Source organism: Camarhynchus parvulus, chromosome 12, assembly GCF_901933205.1.
Source record: "Camarhynchus parvulus chromosome 12, STF_HiC, whole genome shotgun sequence".
In the NCBI taxonomy this organism is placed as follows: Eukaryota; Metazoa; Chordata; class Aves; order Passeriformes; family Thraupidae; genus Camarhynchus; species Camarhynchus parvulus.
The window spans coordinates 12,966,471-12,983,931 of record NC_044582.1 but is presented as its reverse complement, the minus strand read 5'-3'; the positions used below and the strand labels follow the sequence as shown (position 1 = coordinate 12,983,931).

The 17,461-nt window shown below is 39.0% G+C and overlaps 1 protein-coding gene across 2 annotated transcripts; it reads right to left on the bottom strand.

Annotated features, from left to right (window-relative positions):
* Nucleotides 1–792: 792 nt before the first annotated feature.
* C12H3orf14 (chromosome 12 C3orf14 homolog) lies at nt 793–15,232 on the bottom strand. 2 transcript variants are annotated; one of them, XM_030956999.1, is made up of 5 exons: nt 15,144–15,232; nt 13,693–13,773; nt 12,851–12,974; nt 8,141–8,215; nt 793–5,651 (listed from the first exon to the last, which is right to left on the bottom strand). In XM_030956999.1, the coding sequence occupies exons 2-5, from the start codon at nt 13,743–13,745 to the stop codon at nt 5,508–5,510; spliced, it is 396 nt and encodes a 131-aa protein (XP_030812859.1). In that variant the 5' UTR covers nt 13,746–13,773; nt 15,144–15,232; the 3' UTR covers nt 793–5,507. The 2 variants fall into 2 exon arrangements, with proteins under 2 accessions (XP_030812859.1, XP_030812860.1); XM_030957000.1 differs by lacking the exon at nt 15,144–15,232 and adding an exon at nt 14,715–14,995.
* Nucleotides 15,233–17,461: the final 2,229 nt, after the last annotated feature.

Genomic DNA, 17,461 nt, shown 5'->3' with positions numbered 1-17,461 from the left:
GGGGACCGCGACACTTTGGGTCACATAGACAAGCCTTTTTCCTAGGGATTTACGGGTACATTTTTTACCCTTAAGATTATTATTACGAGCGTTTCCAAGGCATCAAACCTGCTGCCCAGAGCTTTCCTGGGAGTCTCGGCGCCGTTGAGTGAGGGAGGACACACACACAATGCGCTTCCCGTTCCCTCTCTCCCAGCGCACCGCTCCCGCAGTGCCCGCGCCCCGCTCGGACCGCCCGGCACCCGCCTGTCCTCCCCCGCGCACAGCGACCTCACTTCCCACCGGGCAACCACCGAGAAACGGGCTTGGGTTCGTTCGGGGTTTTTTATCCCCTCCTTTCTCCCTTTCCCACAGCCGCTTGGCTTGGCGTTTTCCCGGCTGGAAGCAGCGCTGCCCCTCGGGCAGAGCCCGCAGCGGTGGGGCGCGGGGCGAGCGCGGCCGCGGAGCGCAGCGCGCAGGTTCGGCGGCGCTGAACAAAGCTGCCGGCATGTGCTTCACTTTGAACACATTATCCTCCGGAAGCTTTTATTGAGCAACGCTCACAGCTCCGTGAATGAAGCTATTGGAACACATACGAACTAAATGGGTAAAGAAAGGCAAGTCTGGTTACCAAAATTACATTTCTCATTTCCCATTCACCGCAGTGAGGCAGGTACTTATTTACTGCGGCTTCAAGCTACGGTAATTAGTAAAGGAGATTGTAATTTACCTAAAGGAAGGCAATTTTTTCCTTTTATTAATTTACAATAGATTTGTAAAATAATCTTACAGCAGCTGGTTCTGCTTGAATCTGTTTCAAAAGTGTGATGTAAATACTGTCTCACACTATTTTGTTGCTTATTAGGGTTTTCTGGTAGGTGATACGACTGAGAGTGAGGGGAAAGAACACCACACATTTATTTTTAAGATTATCATCACAGCGATAAAACTTATGGGAAGAAGTGAGCATACTTTCCATCCGTATGCGTTAAAAACACACGTATTCAAAGTAAGCCAAATGTAAAAGCTACAACTGGAAGGCTACAAACACAGCGGGTACAGCTTAGCGCATTTTCAAGAGCTGTTTTAACTGTGTTTAAAAGGAGTAGCAAATTCCCAAATTAAATCACCCTATTTATAGCAAAGACAAAGAGTTTCACACAGCAGGAGGATGTACTAAAGAACCATTTTCCCCCACCTGTTTCCTTAGCAAGGGTTTAAGTATCTGTATCTACATCTTCCTAGTAATCGCATATCTGAAGTAATTTAGCTTACACATTATGAAACAATAGGAAGAGTGAAAATAATCGATCTGGGATTCATTACATTTGGATTTTTCATCAGTAAACTTCCGAGATTTTAATCTTCACTCAGCAGATTAATATTGTATATCAGAGTCAGAGGAAAACAAACACCATACCTAAGCAAAGTTATTTATCACTGGCCTACTCGTTGCTCACACTTGGCTGCAGCAGGCACCAAGTTACATCCAACTCATACATGGAATGCAACACTGATCAAAGCTTTATTTCAACTATAACACAGTATATCCATGGATTATAATCCTTGAGCAAACAGAATATCACAGTAATGAAGACCTTAGCATTACAAATATGTTAAAACAGCTTGCATTTGGGGTGATATTTAAGGTCAAGTTGTATCTGAACACAAGTATTAAAATATTATGAAAATTACCATTATGGAGTAAATAATGTTTTCTTTCAGATATAACCTCTAAAAGTACATTCCCTTTTAAATTTGGTTTTCTTATTTTTCAGTACCAACAAGCTCAAACTGAGCAACTACATCCCCAACCTGCTCTATGGGAATGAAAAAGACAGAAATTAAGAACTATAAGCTCAGCCTAAAAATCAGCTCCCAACTTCTATAAAAACATGACCCTGAATAAACACAATCAAGAGGATACCATAGTGTCAGATATGCATCTAAACCAACTTACTATTTCAATATACTCTCAAATTAAATTAATAGGCTTGTGGAAGATTCTGCAGAGTAAGAAATTTCCTATGTTAGGGAAAAGTAACATGCCTTGCCTTCTGCTCCTGCCCCCACAGCCAGAATAACTGAGAAAGTAAAAAGCTTGGGAATGTGATGGTAGAGGTGACAAGATGGGTAAACAGGCTGTTCTCCTGGGTTAGTATTGGGGTTACTCATCTGTGCATTAACCTAGAAAAGTATGATTAATTATTTCTTCTTGCAAGATACTAAAAGATTAACTTACAAACAAGAAGACCTTTGGGTTTTCTCACTGCCCTTTACTGAGTTGCTGTCCCCCACCTAACAGAAAAGCACAGGAAGCAACAGGCCCTGAGGACCACTGCACCTTATGTATACATTTATTGTAACACAAAAGGGCAGGCAGCAAGTCAAGACTATAGAGTAACAAGTTTGGGGCGGGGGGAGTGTGCTTTTTTTTTGGCTTTTTTTTTTTGTTTGTCTTTGGTTTTTCTGTTCTTTTGGGGGGATGTGGTGAGTTTGTTCTTTTGTTTTTTTTTTTTTTGAGAAAAAAATTTACTCACGATGAGTAGGATATTACAAAAGATATATATGATGTAATTCCTGTATTTTATATTTTCTTTTATATATATAAATGCTTGGGATAAGATAGGGTATAACTACATAGAATCAATATGTTTGAAGTGACAGCCTTGACTTGGTGAAGAATACCCATTCAAGATCTCATAGGCATACCAGTACAAATCACTAAGGGGGATTCTTAAATTTTTTTAAAGCACACCAAAATTTTACATTTGCTTTCTCAAATCTGTATCTATAAAAAGGCAAGTATCAAGCTAGCCCAGCCATGGCAAATTAAACTCAACAAATCTAAGTAGAGCAGGAGATCCCATATAATTGTGGTCCCTTGCCACTGCATGGCCCAACTCAGCAGACACTTGCCCCTGCCCGTATTACTGTGCTATTTCACAGTCATAGGCTATTGCATTTATTTGTTTCAAACCACAGGCCAACATGAAGGCCATTGTCTCTGAGAACAGTTACCTACACATATTCCTGCTTTAAATGGTTCTCTTCATTCAGTTGTTATTTTCCTGGACATGTTCCTACATAGTTTTCCTTGAACTAGTTGCCCTATTGTTTCTAAAGTTATGCTGCAGGAAATAAAATTAAATTCCTTCTTTGAAGATAATTTCATTTTACTCTCAGGCATGCTATGTGAGCACCTAACTGCAGCAGGGTAAGCACTCTAACCCTGCTTGCAGGTGCCTTTCATGCACACTGCCAAACTCTCACCCATGGAGCTGCCATGCACTCCATGTCCACACACCAGATCTCCTTTCAGGGGAAAGCACCAGTGCAAGGAGAGTGAGAACCTGCATTGTGTCCCAGTGGTTAGGCAGAGTCAGAAGAGATAAAGACTCAGATTATTCCATGTATAAAGTACTTAGGGGCCCAGATTTTTGTTGAAGTGTTTTCCCTTTGGATGCAATGAACAGGATGAGTCCCATTCTTTGTTAGTAATTGTTCATTCATCCCTTCATTCTGAGTATCATCTATAATAGGTTTTCCATTCTTGTGTGCTCAAATGGTTCCAATTATTTGCTTTTTAAACGTGAGCTATACAACTGTAAGATCCATACACATTCCCACTAAATCAGATTGAGAATCACATTGTGAGTTTACAGAAGAAAATATTACCAAGTTGTCTTTGTGACAGAACACTGAGTAGGTATAAAATTGCAATGGTCTCTATGCCAAGTTTTTTTTAAGCTCTCAGCTTGTAAGATGAAAGCCTAATTTGATATTTTTGTAGTTATATAACAGTTCTAATATTTTGTGACATTTTGTATTGTGACACTATAGATGAAATTGTCATCGGACTGACACCCTTTACTGTTTATTCCTTAATTACAACTGTTAACAACACTGCAGAGAAGCGTGCTAATCTGCCATCACATATTATGAAAACAACGTTATTGTTACAAACACCAACACCCACTCAACAGGATAATTCTAAGATGGCAGTTTCTGTAAAAAGTTATCAGTTTAATGGACACTTCAATAGAAAAAGTTTAAAATGAACTCCTAATATTCCTGTGGAAAATACACAATTTAATATTGCACCTGAAGTTTTGATTTTATTGTGTCAGTGATTCTTCATGCTGCATAGGGATATAATGTTTTTTGAATGGTGGGGTCTCTATGTAGTATGAAGATGCATAGGTCAGATAACTAGCAGATTAGTAATATTTGCAATCATTACATTTTCATATCCTCAGACACTTGCAGAGGTACTTTTTTTTTCCTACTACTTCCAGGTTGGGGGTGGAATGACGTTGTTGCAAGAGATTAAATTTTAACAGTATACTGACTGTTAACCTGTCCAAGTTCTTAACAATAAAAGAAATTAATATTTTATCGGCTTCTTTTGCTTAGGAAAGAATTTTTTTGCAGGCCATGTCACACACCAGAAAGGATCTTCCACTGAACTGACACTTCTAGAAGTTCTGTACCAGTGAATTTTTCATGCCAAGTTAGCTCAGTACAATTAAAACTCACTGATACTGCACCTCTATAGGAGGAACCTCGGAAGCTATTCAATGACTGAAAATGAAAATATTACGTCTTCAACTTCTAGAAGATGTAATCTTCAACTTCTAGAAGTTGAAGACGTAATATTTTAATTTTCAGTCATTGAACAGCTTCCCAGAAGCTGAAGACATAATATTCTCATTTTCAGTCATTGAACAGCTTTCCCAGGCTTTGTGGAAAGTCACTGTCCGGTTACCTTTCAGTTTGCTTCTTCAAAACTTTCCATGCCTCAGAAAGTTCTTACTTGTAGATTATATCAGCAGAAAGAAAATAGAATTAAGAGCAGCCTAGAAGGAGCAAAAAGCCCTAGAGATTCGTTTGCCCACCCATTAGACAACAAATACAATGTAGGCAGAAGGAGGCTGGGAAAAGCTGCCTGGAGTGAGGTGTACGAGTGATGAAAGTGGCAATGACAAAAAACAGGGAAAACCAGATGCAGAAATTCAAGTTTGTTCCTTCTGCAACTGCTCTTGTGAAGGTTCCTGCACAGGTTCCTGGTGCTAAACCAAGGCTACTCTGATGCACAGTCTGCCTTTTCTGCTAACAGTAAATTCTTCTTTTCTGCCTCATCCACGAGCAGGCATGCAGCACAGATGACTGAAGTGAAGAAAGATAATGCAAGAATCTGTCTTTACTTATCGCACTTATATGTAGAAGCAGAGGATTAAAAATAACATAAAACTCTTCTCACACTGAAAACCCAATTGCCTTGGTGGAAATCTATACACAAATGTTTCTCATTCTTGATCCTAAAAGACCATTTGAGGATTGCTTCTCTAGTACAGAATAAAAATAAGGACTTGTACACAGTGCAACAATGGAATTAAATAATCCTATATAATTAATTTTAATTTAAATTATTCACATTTCAGTTTAATGGCATGGTATTCTGTTGATATCTGGATGATCTTCTCTGCTTAAGTGATAAATTACAAAACAAAATGAAACTAAAATGTTTATTTTTGTGAATCTTCTTCAGGGTAGTTTATGCTCTGCTTTGTAGCTTTCATTTTCTTAAAGCCAATAGGAACTTCTGCTCTTCCTAAAAGAAACTCTTCCCATTTGGGAAGAGATTCTTTTATTGATGCCCAATAGAGAGTCTGAGAAAGATATAAGAAAAAATAAACTTAATTTCAAAATCTGTGTCAGCCACTTTAAAACAATATAGAAATGCAGTGCATTATTAAATCTTATTTTAAGAGTAAAGCAATTCAGAAAAGAACAACGTACTTAACATATGAAATTTTTAATCTCTTGTATGATACAAAATATCAGCTTGGAAATATTTCATTCTGCAGGACAAACTGTGAAGTGACTGAATGTGCCCTCTTGTGGTAAGCAACACATCAGTTTAGACCTTACAGTACCTTTAATAAACTATTTTCCATGATTATATACTTTTCCAAAAGCAGCTTTTATATTTAAGTATGTATGTTACTGGAATTTCATTTTGCAGAGGAAAAAAAGTTAGAAATGAAGGCTGCCCCTTTACCAATGTAAATTGATCATTCTAGAACAGTTTACTATACAGAACTACAGTTCAAAATATTTGAGTAAAATTTTAGACTTGATAATTCACTGATGAAGTAATCATATCCAGTGTTTGGATCACAAATTAAAATAATAATAAAAAGGTGGTGCATATTTAGTAAGTGGTCTAGGAGAATCACTGTGGATCATCTAACCTTTTCTCTTGCTTTACAGTGTGCCTCTGAGTAATAAATTTAACATATTCTTTATCTGTGTTATTACTCATTCATAATTTTTGTGTTTGTAGGATTTTCAGGAATATTTTAAGTGCCAGGTATAATTTTTTTCCCCACAAAATAACATGATCTAAGAACTGTGCTAAGATAGCACTTTAATCCATCCATGTATGTAAGTATTTATTGCCATTGATGTCCATTCAGAAAAATGTAATTTGCAGTAGAAAACAGTTATGATACATATGTAGTGAGCCTTTTTTCTTTACTTAAGTATATAATGAAGAAGTGCAGCATAAAACTGAAGATCTCCCTGCACAGTATTAGATTCCTGGCTAATCATTTTGATCCTTACATGTAACTCAGATATAACTATGGCTCTTGCAGGTTTACAAAAATATTTTCTTCAACAGATTTACTCAAAGAATCTTTTTTGACAAGCATATGTGCTGTCACACAAAACTACTCCGACTCAGCAAGCTGGGGATCCATTATAGCCATAACTTTCAGAGTATATTAATACAGACACATATATGGCTGAGTGAAATATGCTCAGAAGTGTTTTGGAACAAAGCACGCACAAGAATTTTGTACCATGAAAGAAAGTTTTCTTTTTCCACTATTTATAGCACTCTTCTCTAGAAGCATAAAAAAAAAAAGCTGAAATAGGATCTTCTCCTTCAAATAGTAACTCTGTTCTCTCCAAAATTTCACCACTGCTGCAGAGTGCAGACATTCTGCAGCCACGAGCAATCGCTCTGCAGCCTCCAATTTGCGCTGACTTCACTGGAGGAGCAGCTTCACACCTACCATGGACTAACTGACCCAAACACCTCGAGAGGTGCCTCTAAAGTCACTGAAGAGTCTAAAACTACTTCTGAACACAGTCAAGACAGGTTTAATGTTTAATATTAGTAGGTTGGCATCTTCCTTAGCATCATTCAAAATGTACAAGTATTCAGGAAAGGATGTACCCTTTTGCCTAAAAATGTCTAAAAATAATAAAAAAGCCACGGAAGGGGCATAGCCAGCGTGCACCCTGTCACAGCCACAGTAGGTTATTTACAAAATGCAATGACAGATGAAAACTTTGAACAAGAAGTGATGCCTCTCCTTTAAGTAATAGCCTAAGCATGCCAACACTTGCCCAGCAGGTGTGAAGCTGAGGTACAATACACCTCTCTTCAGAGCTGACAGTGCTGGAACCTGGCCCTGAGCCCTGCTCTGACAGAGCCCCGGCACCCAAACCAGCACGGGACACTCTGCTCCTGCGCCTCTGGAACCAAGCCACCACACAGCACAAACACCAACCACTGGAGCAAGAAACAGATGGAAATCTGCTCAAATTTTTATCTTGAAGTAATGCTTTAGGGACTGCAGGTTGAGAAGGAAAAAAAAGAACCAAGTGTTCCTGCTGCAGTACTTTGCATAAGCTTCCATACAACTCTAAAATAATTGATGGGAAATTTTCTCTGTTCATGCTGATATAAACTGCTGACCCTGAAATGTAAAGATGACAATCTGTGGTAAACTGAGAATGGGATGACCATATAAAACAAACTAAATAGCTCTGACACAGCACACGTAGTAATCTTTTAATATTCACAATATTGATTTTTTATATTTGACTTAATTTTAAAATAGAAGTTTGCATAGATCTGAAAGCTGCTAAATATTTCCACCAGAATGCTCCAGAATCTAGGGACCTTGTCCCAGAATTTCAGTTCAGCTTGCTACAACACTACACAGGCCTTTGGCTATACCAGTCACTGGATTTTAAAATCAATTATTTTCACTTTAAGAACATGCTTCAGGGAAAAAAAAAAGCAAAATATTTGGTAAACAGCAAATGGAAACAAATGAAAAGACAGAGTTCTAGGACTTACTTCTAACTTAACAGTATCAGGATGTGGAAGTAAATACATTCTTTCTTGCAGCCTCTTTTCTGCTGCTTCTATATCCTAAAACACAAGCAAAGTACATTTTAAAAACAAGCACTGGGAATTTTAAAAGAAAGATACACACATAAAGACATTTAAATTAACTAAATAAACCCATTACAGCTGAACAGCATTCAAAAATTAACACTGAAGTCCAAATATTTGTTTAGTCACTTTGAAATACAACTTGTACTACTTAGACTAACACCCTACAGCTGCTAAATGTGTTTGCTGCACCTTTTTCACACAAGAGTACACTTAACAACCAAATAAGACTTCTGCTGTAAACACTGCTATTCTCTCTGGACACCAGGGTAAATTAGTTAAATTCTGTTGTATAAAACTTCAGGAAATAGAGGGGAACAGAACATCTTTCTCTGTGCTGCATAAGACTGAAGTATGTATTCTAGCTACTGTAACTGTAAAGTAACTAGGCAAATTATGTGCAAGATCTTTACTTCTCAAGACAAAGATGACTTGCTAATATGCATGCATAACATGTGCACATAAATGTAGAGCTGCAGCAAGCTGTTCACCAGACAAGCTTGGATGACAGTGCACCTCACATAGTTTTCTTACAAAAAAAAAATCAGTATTTGGGTTTCTGCTTGTCCAGTGGATGTGCGCTGGATTCACAGAGGCCCAAATAAATCTTTTAAAAAAGAAACAACCAAAAAAATCAACAGCAACAAACAAATAAAAGCACGCTCCCAAACTAACCACCCTCCCCCTTTAAAGTTCTGACCTGTTCTTGTGGGCTTAGTTCCATACCCAAACATTGAAGAGATTGAGTGGTGGGCAGATGAAGAGAGACAGAAAGGGACGTGGGAGTGGGGTGTGAAGAAGCCAAAGCTGAACAGAGTGGAGGGGGAAAGAAAGTATAGCAGATGGCAGAGTTGGGAGCAGAGAGCGGGTGTGAAGAGTACAACAGAAAAACTAAATGAGAGAGGAAATTCCCCAAAGGGACTTCCCAAATATTCACCACCACTGCTGCTGAAAAGAAGAGTGAGATTCTGGAGGAGCATATCCACAAGAGAGACCAAACATGATTACTCGTATTGAATAATAGCCAGTCTGAACACATCAATAAGTAAACAGTGCTCGACTCAAGTTTAGTTCAGTAGAGTATGATTAATAAAAGCAAAAACCCAGCCTTGCTGAAGTTTAACTTAGTAACACACACAGTCAGATTGTTCAATTTAGTGTTCATCTTATTTCATTAATTTCTTTTACAATATTCTCTTGTACATAATTACAAACCTAATTCAAATAAAATTGTTCCTCCCTTTTCTACAGCAAAATCCGTACCACTGTGATGTCTGAGAAAGAGTAAACTAATTCTCAGATTTCTCCAAATTCTCTGAAGCAGCAAATGGCTGCCCCTTCTCAGGTAAGGAGACTAATGGAATAAACATATAGAGGGAACAGGAAAAAGGACATAGGCCATTTGAAATCCTGATGTCAAAATAACAGAGGCCAACACAGATTTAAGTGACTTAAGCAAAGAATTTCCCTGTTGCACATACTTAGAACAGACACACACAAACAGCACCAAATGAAGCTCATATCAGAATGGCTCAGGCCAAGTCTGGAGAAGTTATCCCATAACAAACCAGACTGAATAAAGGATCATTCAGTAATGTTCACCTCATATTCTTCCACTGGATTTTCCTCCTTTCTGATTCCTTCTTCCTAATTACTGTAGGAATTTTAACAGGGAGGAAGAAGAATATCAATCATTATTTCTTCATAGACTCAGCCAAGTAACTGGAATGTTTATGGTGATAGGAAATGAAAGTCTTTCAGGCAAGAAAGGAGACAGCAGTTGTGCATATATGTTTGGTAGAGAAGGTCACTTTGGCATAGCCTAGATATTGGATGTGTCTTTTCATTGCTCACTCCAGTTTGTGTTGTGCATTCTATTGTCATTCAGAATACTGATTTAATGACAGACAGTGAAAGAAATTTTTGCTGGAAGGTGTAGTATGCTTTAGAAAATAACTGGAACTACTGAAAGATTGGATGGCACTTCTTGTGTGTCTACACAACTGGTAAGCTTTATAGGAAAAATAAATCGCTGTCATCAATATAAAAATAAATACATCAGCAGTATAAACTTCTTTGGAAAAAAACCAGCTAATCTAATATGTCACTGTGCTGAAAAAAAGAGAGCATCTTACAGTGCTTCCCCTAAAACCACAAGGACTGGAACAAAAACAATTCAAGACCCTTCCCCAGAGGTAAAATGGAATGCATGACACATGCATTGCTTTTAGGGGACCAAATTCAGCTGTCACTTATATTGATATCAGTCTGGCACAATCACACTTAAATAATTCTGGAATTGCATGCCTGGGAAGGAAAGCAAATTTGTTCTAAATTACCTTTCCAGTACTAATTACTATACAGCATACTCTTTCTTTTCTATTTCATGTTACAAGCTGTTGCACAGTAATACATATTTCTAAACACAAGAAATATCACTGAGAAACAAATGTCATAAATTAGATTACAAATACTAGTCTAATTTCTGCTTTTATTACGACAACATTATATAAGCACCAAATGATACAGATTTCCCTAATCTGCAGTCTCCCTCTAAAGACATTGAGGAAAATACTCTGATAATTATGCTAAAATGCTGAACAAATGCTTATAATGTCAAAATTTCAATTAAAAAAAAAAGGTTAGTTCCTTGCTTCCTACTGATTAGAATTTAAATTAATTTTGAAATCTTTCCTGTGCATAAATTCCAACTAGCACAGAGAAAGAAAAATGGCTTTTGCTATGATCTATTACTGAAAACAACTGATTTTGCTTACACGCAGAAAACCAGAAATGCAAATAAAAAAATAACACTTCGTCATGTCCATGTATTTTTGAGTAGGCCAAATCAACAACTCTCCACATGGTAACTGTGAAATGTACAGTGCCTGGTATCAGGAACAATATTCTGAATCTGGCACATTAATCAGTCTTGTTTTCAAGCTTCTCATATATTATGCTGCATAGATTTTTTTTCCTGTTTTCTTCTGTTATCAAAAAGCATCTGCAGGAGTGCATGCTTGTTAAAACTAGGATAAAATTAATAGATTTAAATTGATTTATGCTATTTTATCCTGCAACAGAATTTGTTTTGATACATATGTTTTTGCTTTTTTTCTGTACAAACACCAACATTTTTGACACTTGAAAGGAACAATTTTGAGGATGTGACAGAAGATAGCAAATATCTGTTTAACTGCAGAAATATTTACACTCTGTATATGTCTGAGCTATTGTTACCATTTCCACTACAATATAGCTTTCAGGATGGAGAAATATATTCTGCATTTATTGTGCTTGCCTGTATATGTAAACTGAGAATGCATTCATAAACACAGATAATTTATAAAACCCCATATTTACAAAGTAAAAATCTAACCTAAAATGCCTATGGAAAATAGGAATAATAATGGCTGAAATTACTAAATAAACAGAGCAGGAGCCAGGGAAAAAATAACCAAACCATCCATTTATCCTCAGCCTTTCACTGAAGAACCTACACTTGGTATACCAAATAAAGAGGGTCTTGATTGTCCCTGTCCAGAATGTACCAGTTCACCAGCCCAAGCTGAAACATCTTCTTTGTCACAGAATAATGAAGAAGGCATTCCTGGCTAACTGTTCTTCTTGTCTTCCCCTCTCTAAATAAACATCTCTTTTAAATACACCCTCTAATGCAATAGAATTATACCCACCCAAAATGTGAACATTTTAAATCTGAACCAGGCTCTGCATGAAAAAAAAAAACACAGAAATTCTGGTGACACAAATTAATCTTGTAATTTTCTAGAGTAAAACATACTTTTTCAATAAATGCAACACATGTATTATGGACCCTTAATAAGTAGGAGCTTAAAGAAAAGGCACAAGAGGTTCAGTTTTCTGCTGCCTCCTGTAAAAGCAACACACATTTTTCAAATGCATCATGTCAGTGGTCAAGTGCAAATCTTCAAAGTCAGATGCCTGAGCTAGGGGTTCCAGAGGAGCCTTTCAGTATTCCAGTCAAACTTAGATCTCTTTAATTACCTAGGAAACAAATTTGACCTGAATATTACAACAGGTATGAACATTATTAGTGGTGTCACCCCTATGAAGTCTGCTTTTACAGACGTGCAAGTAAAATGCTTGAAGTCACTCTACACCTCTTTAGAGAAAAATATTAAACTGAGAACCTCTTCCACAACTTAACCACAGCAGGAGAACAGTTCCTACCCTTGGCCCAAAGCACTGTAGCCTGGTCAGTCCATTTCCAAACATCCCTGCAGCACAGAGGGGCTGTGAGTCCTGACAGAGCCCTGAGTTCTCTCAGGCAGACATGTACTAGCATGTGTTACATCACTACATGTGCTCAAAAAAAAATAAAAATACATAGTAGCAGCTGCCACCACGAGGCTTTTGTAAGAAGGGCACGGGAAATAGGTAGTGATGCCATCAGATAATAAAGACTTGTCATTTAATACTTTTTGGTCAAGTTCCAGAAGAGGGAACCATATAGGAGAGAATTCAAATGACAGCTATAGAGCAAACACTTCTCTCTCTTTTTTTTTTAAATTATCTAAGCTACATAACTGTGACATTTTGATACGGTTCCTGGTAGTTGCAGAAACTTACATTTAAAAGTGCTGCATTCCTTTTATGAGCTGCATCAGCTGCTTGAGTTTGCCATGTCTTTTTAGTCTTTTTGTCTCTTAGATAAGTCTCCATCTGCTGTAGCAGCTCTGATCTCTGAGACAGTCTACAAAGGAAAACATTTTGCTAAGTGGGTAGAACATTTTGCTCAGGAGCTAGAAATTAACCTTTTTACCTTACCCAGTTTTCTTAAAACTATGGGGCTAATTAAGCCGGCTGCAGGGTGGGTGTGCTGGGGGAGGGAAAAGGTACAGGCAGGCATCACCTGCTGTGCTGGTACAAAGCTGTAACGTTGCAACCAGCAGTCCTCAGATGCTGAGGTGCTTAGAAACACTGAATCTCCCCCAAGAAGGAAAGACAGGGTGGGTTGGGGTGACTTGATCAGTACCACATTTGCTCGTTGGCACGTACGAGTTGTTACAAGAAAAGCAAATTTTCCTGAATCACTACTGTATTTGCCTCACAACTTGAGTTTACAGGGCAACAAAGAAGCAACTCTATAATTGAGGCATTGAGTGAGAGAATCCAATTACCTTCCCCAAATAGGAATTTAACAGTGACAGGTTGACAATGGAGATCTTAAACTAGTACCACCATTGGAAGTCAAAAACCTCATCAACCTAAATACCCTACACGGCAGGCAAGGATGCTAATTCCCATGGTTCCTGAAGGAAGAGTGCCACCTCCTGGAACTCCAGCCCTTTGCTGCAGCACCACTGTGCTGTGCAGAGCTCAGATTCACTGGCACCAAGGGTCGTGGGCAGGGAGGGAGAATATCACAAGACCCAACACGAACTGCTGCGAGGCAGAGCACAACTACTCACATCTCTTCATGTCTCCTAGCAAGGTGAACCTCCTGAGCCAAACAGGATGACATCTTCAGTTGTTTGCCCCAGTTTTGTACTCTATAAAAGGAAAGTCAAGTGAAATTAAAATTTTCTAAAGTTGTACATTAACGTACAGTATTTTTCCAGTATTAAACAATTCTGGTTAAAAGGCTGCACACATTATACATGTCAGCTATCTACACAAAACCTGCCACAAGGCATTGCTACAATTTGCTTGGAATACATTCACACTACTAATGTTCACAATATGTTTTAGGAAAAATGATACTGTATTCTAATAATTCATGAAAACCATTTTTTTTTCAGTTTCAGATTCAGCACTGAGTTTTCTCGAGTTTCAGATGCTTATAACCACACACACACTTTGTGCTTACATAAATTGAATATTACTGTTTGCATTACTGATTTCTGGCTTTTATCACGTTACACTGAACACAGTTATACTTGTAAACTACTTCTCACAGATACAGGGACCTGTTCATAGGAAACTACGTTTAAATTGTTTAGAACTTAATGGATTTTCTTCTGAGCTATTAAGGAGATCAACTGCCCAGTGATGCAAATAAAGATCTACAGTACTTTTCAGAAGACCTAAAATGTTTCGGCTATTTTTTTTTCTCCTCAGATGTGACTGCGCTTTTACTTTAAGTAAAATTAAATAATTTGTCACGTGTTGATAATGTCAAAGGGCGGGAGAACTAAAAGAGCTCATCAAGATAACATGAGTTAAGGCCTCCTCACCATCATGTGTCACACCTAACTCTGAAATCAGTGATTTACATGTGGGCTCTGCTGACGCTGGGGTGCATCTTCTAGGGCCGTATGTTTTATCACACTCTGAAAACACCTCAGTCCGCCTGGCCCGTCGCTAATGTTTAATCCCGTTTAACACGGAGCACACCCATGCAGCGCTCCTTCCTTCAGCAGGGACACTTCGTGCTCTTTGTGACACACCTTTACCGGGGACAGGAGAAGCCAGAGCATCCCGCCGCCCGTACCTGCTGTCCCTAAGGGCGCCTATAGCTGGCAACAGGAGCGACAAACCAGCACCATCGTGCGCGGCAAACCGGCACCAGCCTGAGCATCCTCCACCCGCCGCACCGTGGGGCAACCGCTGCACTGGCCTGAGGCAGCCCGGGATGAACCTCCGCGGGCAGTCCCTGGATCTCAGCAGCCCCAGGGAAGCCCCTGGGGCCGAGTACGGCACCCCCGCCCCAGGACCCGCGGCCACTCCGCCTCAGGCCGCGGCCCCAGCGGGGCGGGAGCGCCACGGCCGCAACGGGGCCGCGCACCGCCTGCGCCCTACCACTGGGGAAGCGGGGGGAAAGGATGGATTTACGATCTCTTTGAAAGGTACCATCCCGTATGATTACGGGAGAAAAAGTCAGGAAATAAAAATAAAATACCCAATACACTAGCTAGTTTACCTTTAGCCTCGCCGGCTTCGAAAAGCAAAGCAACCAACCGCAATGGTCTCCGGGACGTCTTAAAACCCCCCGCCCTCGCTGCCATGGAGACGGCCGGAAAGGTGGAGCCGAGTTGTCGCTTCGGTGGGCGGGACCAGGCGGGGGCGGGAACGGATTCCGCCCCTGCGATTGGAGGAGCGAGAGGGCGCGGGGCCAGTCACGGCCCGGGGCGGGAGCACGGGGAGAGGCGCCCGCTCCCCCTCACGGAGCTCGCGTCCTGGGGCCCAGTGGCTCTTGCCAGGATTTCGTTTAAAACAAATGTTCCTCCCTCTGTGCAAGGCACAGCTTTCCATGTCCGAGCCGGGGCAGCGCCTGGCAGCTCCAGCCCGCTTCTCCACATGGTTTCCAAACCTTCTGGTGTGATCCTGCCGTGTGTCAGACCCGAGATCCTTCCCGGCCTTAAGGCTGAAGGGTTATTGAGAAGAGTTTAGTCCTTTATACGCAAACTTACATCAAAATACACATAAAATAAAAAAAGCACAATTAATCCACGTTTTTGTTTTCTGTAAATGTTTTGTCCTTCACAGAAAACACACACAAAAAATTCCAAGCTAGATAAAGCTGAAAAATATTTTTTATCCATTTCATTTGTGCCCAATAGATTTATGCACACGTATAGCAGATGTCTAGAAGCTGCTCTGAAAATGCTTGTCTTGCCTAAATGCTTTCCATCTAAGCATTCTCTCATCCTAGTTTAAGACACCTCATCACAAGCCTTTCTTACTGCTGATCAGAAGCTGTTTCTTGTGGTTTTTCATATCTTTATATTTTCTGATTTTTTTTCCCCATTTTATATTTCTGCAACAAATTCACACTAATTCACTTCATGACATAAGTAGAAGTTCTTTAATGTACTTGTCAACTTACCCTTGCTTATTGTTGCAGTCAGGATAAATAGTACTTAAAAAGGTATTTTAATTTCTTTTTATCATTGTGATGTAAAGACAAGACTTTCCAATAAATGTCTCAGAGGTGTAGGAGTCAGTCCTCATTTCTAATGGTGCCAAAAGCTAATTGTTATGGTCGCACTAAGTGCAGCAGAAAGACCAAGTGTTTTGCATATTTTACTTTGAGCTATGCCAGCTTTCTGTAATGGCCGTGATCTTTCTTTCTTTGTAGCATTTAATGAATTTCAGGAAAAAAAGAGACAAACTGAAGTTTGGTTTACATGGACCATTAGAAATGCCATTTGTGACTAGCACGCCAAGAGCACTTTATAGTAAAGTTACAGATGCTATCAATTGTTCAGTACTGTGGAAACAGAGACAGGATGGAAGACATAATTTCCTAATGGCTAATTTCTTATGTGACAATGTGACTCAGCTATAAACTTATTTCAACCTAGATTGGTTCTGAAGTTGTCAAGAGTATAAGCTTTAAACTTTAAGCTGTAAACATTTGAAAAACTAGATGCCTGTATTTACTGTCCATACGGATTAAGGACTTAATGTTATTGCTGAAATGGGAACATTGTGACCCTTGCTCTTTTTTAACCCTGCAACTTAATTTTGCTCTGAAAGCTTTGAGGGTTTTCAGAGTGAAATTGGTAGATTGGGACACTAGATGGCACTTAAATACAGCTAACAAAGATTTTTGTCTCTTTCAACACACAAAAACAGTCTAACACATCGTGTTCTAACATGCAGCTAATTATATCCTCAAAATGATGTCTTGGATTGATATTACTAAACAAACATATAAAAAATGTAATTACAGACAACTGAAATAAATACTGTGGGCTTATAATTGCAAGATATGTTTTTTGCTTGTAATATGCTACACACCTGTGCGTAGTTTATATAGATAGTATTTTATTTTGTCATTTTTACTAACATTTAGGATGGCACGATTTAGCTTTATGTGCGTTTATTTACTGCTACCAATTTTTGCCATATGTCAGTTTTTAAAAAAGGAAATATTTTTATATATTGGGATTGCAAGACACCAGTATTTCAAAGGGAAAACTGTTAGAAAGGAGTTTTCTTATATGAAACCACTTAAAAACTTTTTAGAAGAAATGCACATATTTTAGTTGCTTTTTTTCTTTGCTTTCCACTTCTTCATTCCCTTACCTTTTGGAGGTACACCTCTGTTGGTACAGTAGCTGAATATCCACTTTGAGGTCTATCTATAAACATTTTTTGGGTGATGTAATTGGTAAAATGCAGCAGGCCAATGGGACAGTGTGAGAGCCGTGAAATCCCATCAGAGAGCAACCTGTGGCCATCGCCTTGGCTTGTGGCAGTTCTCTATCAGCTGCAGAGGCTCTCAGCAGCATT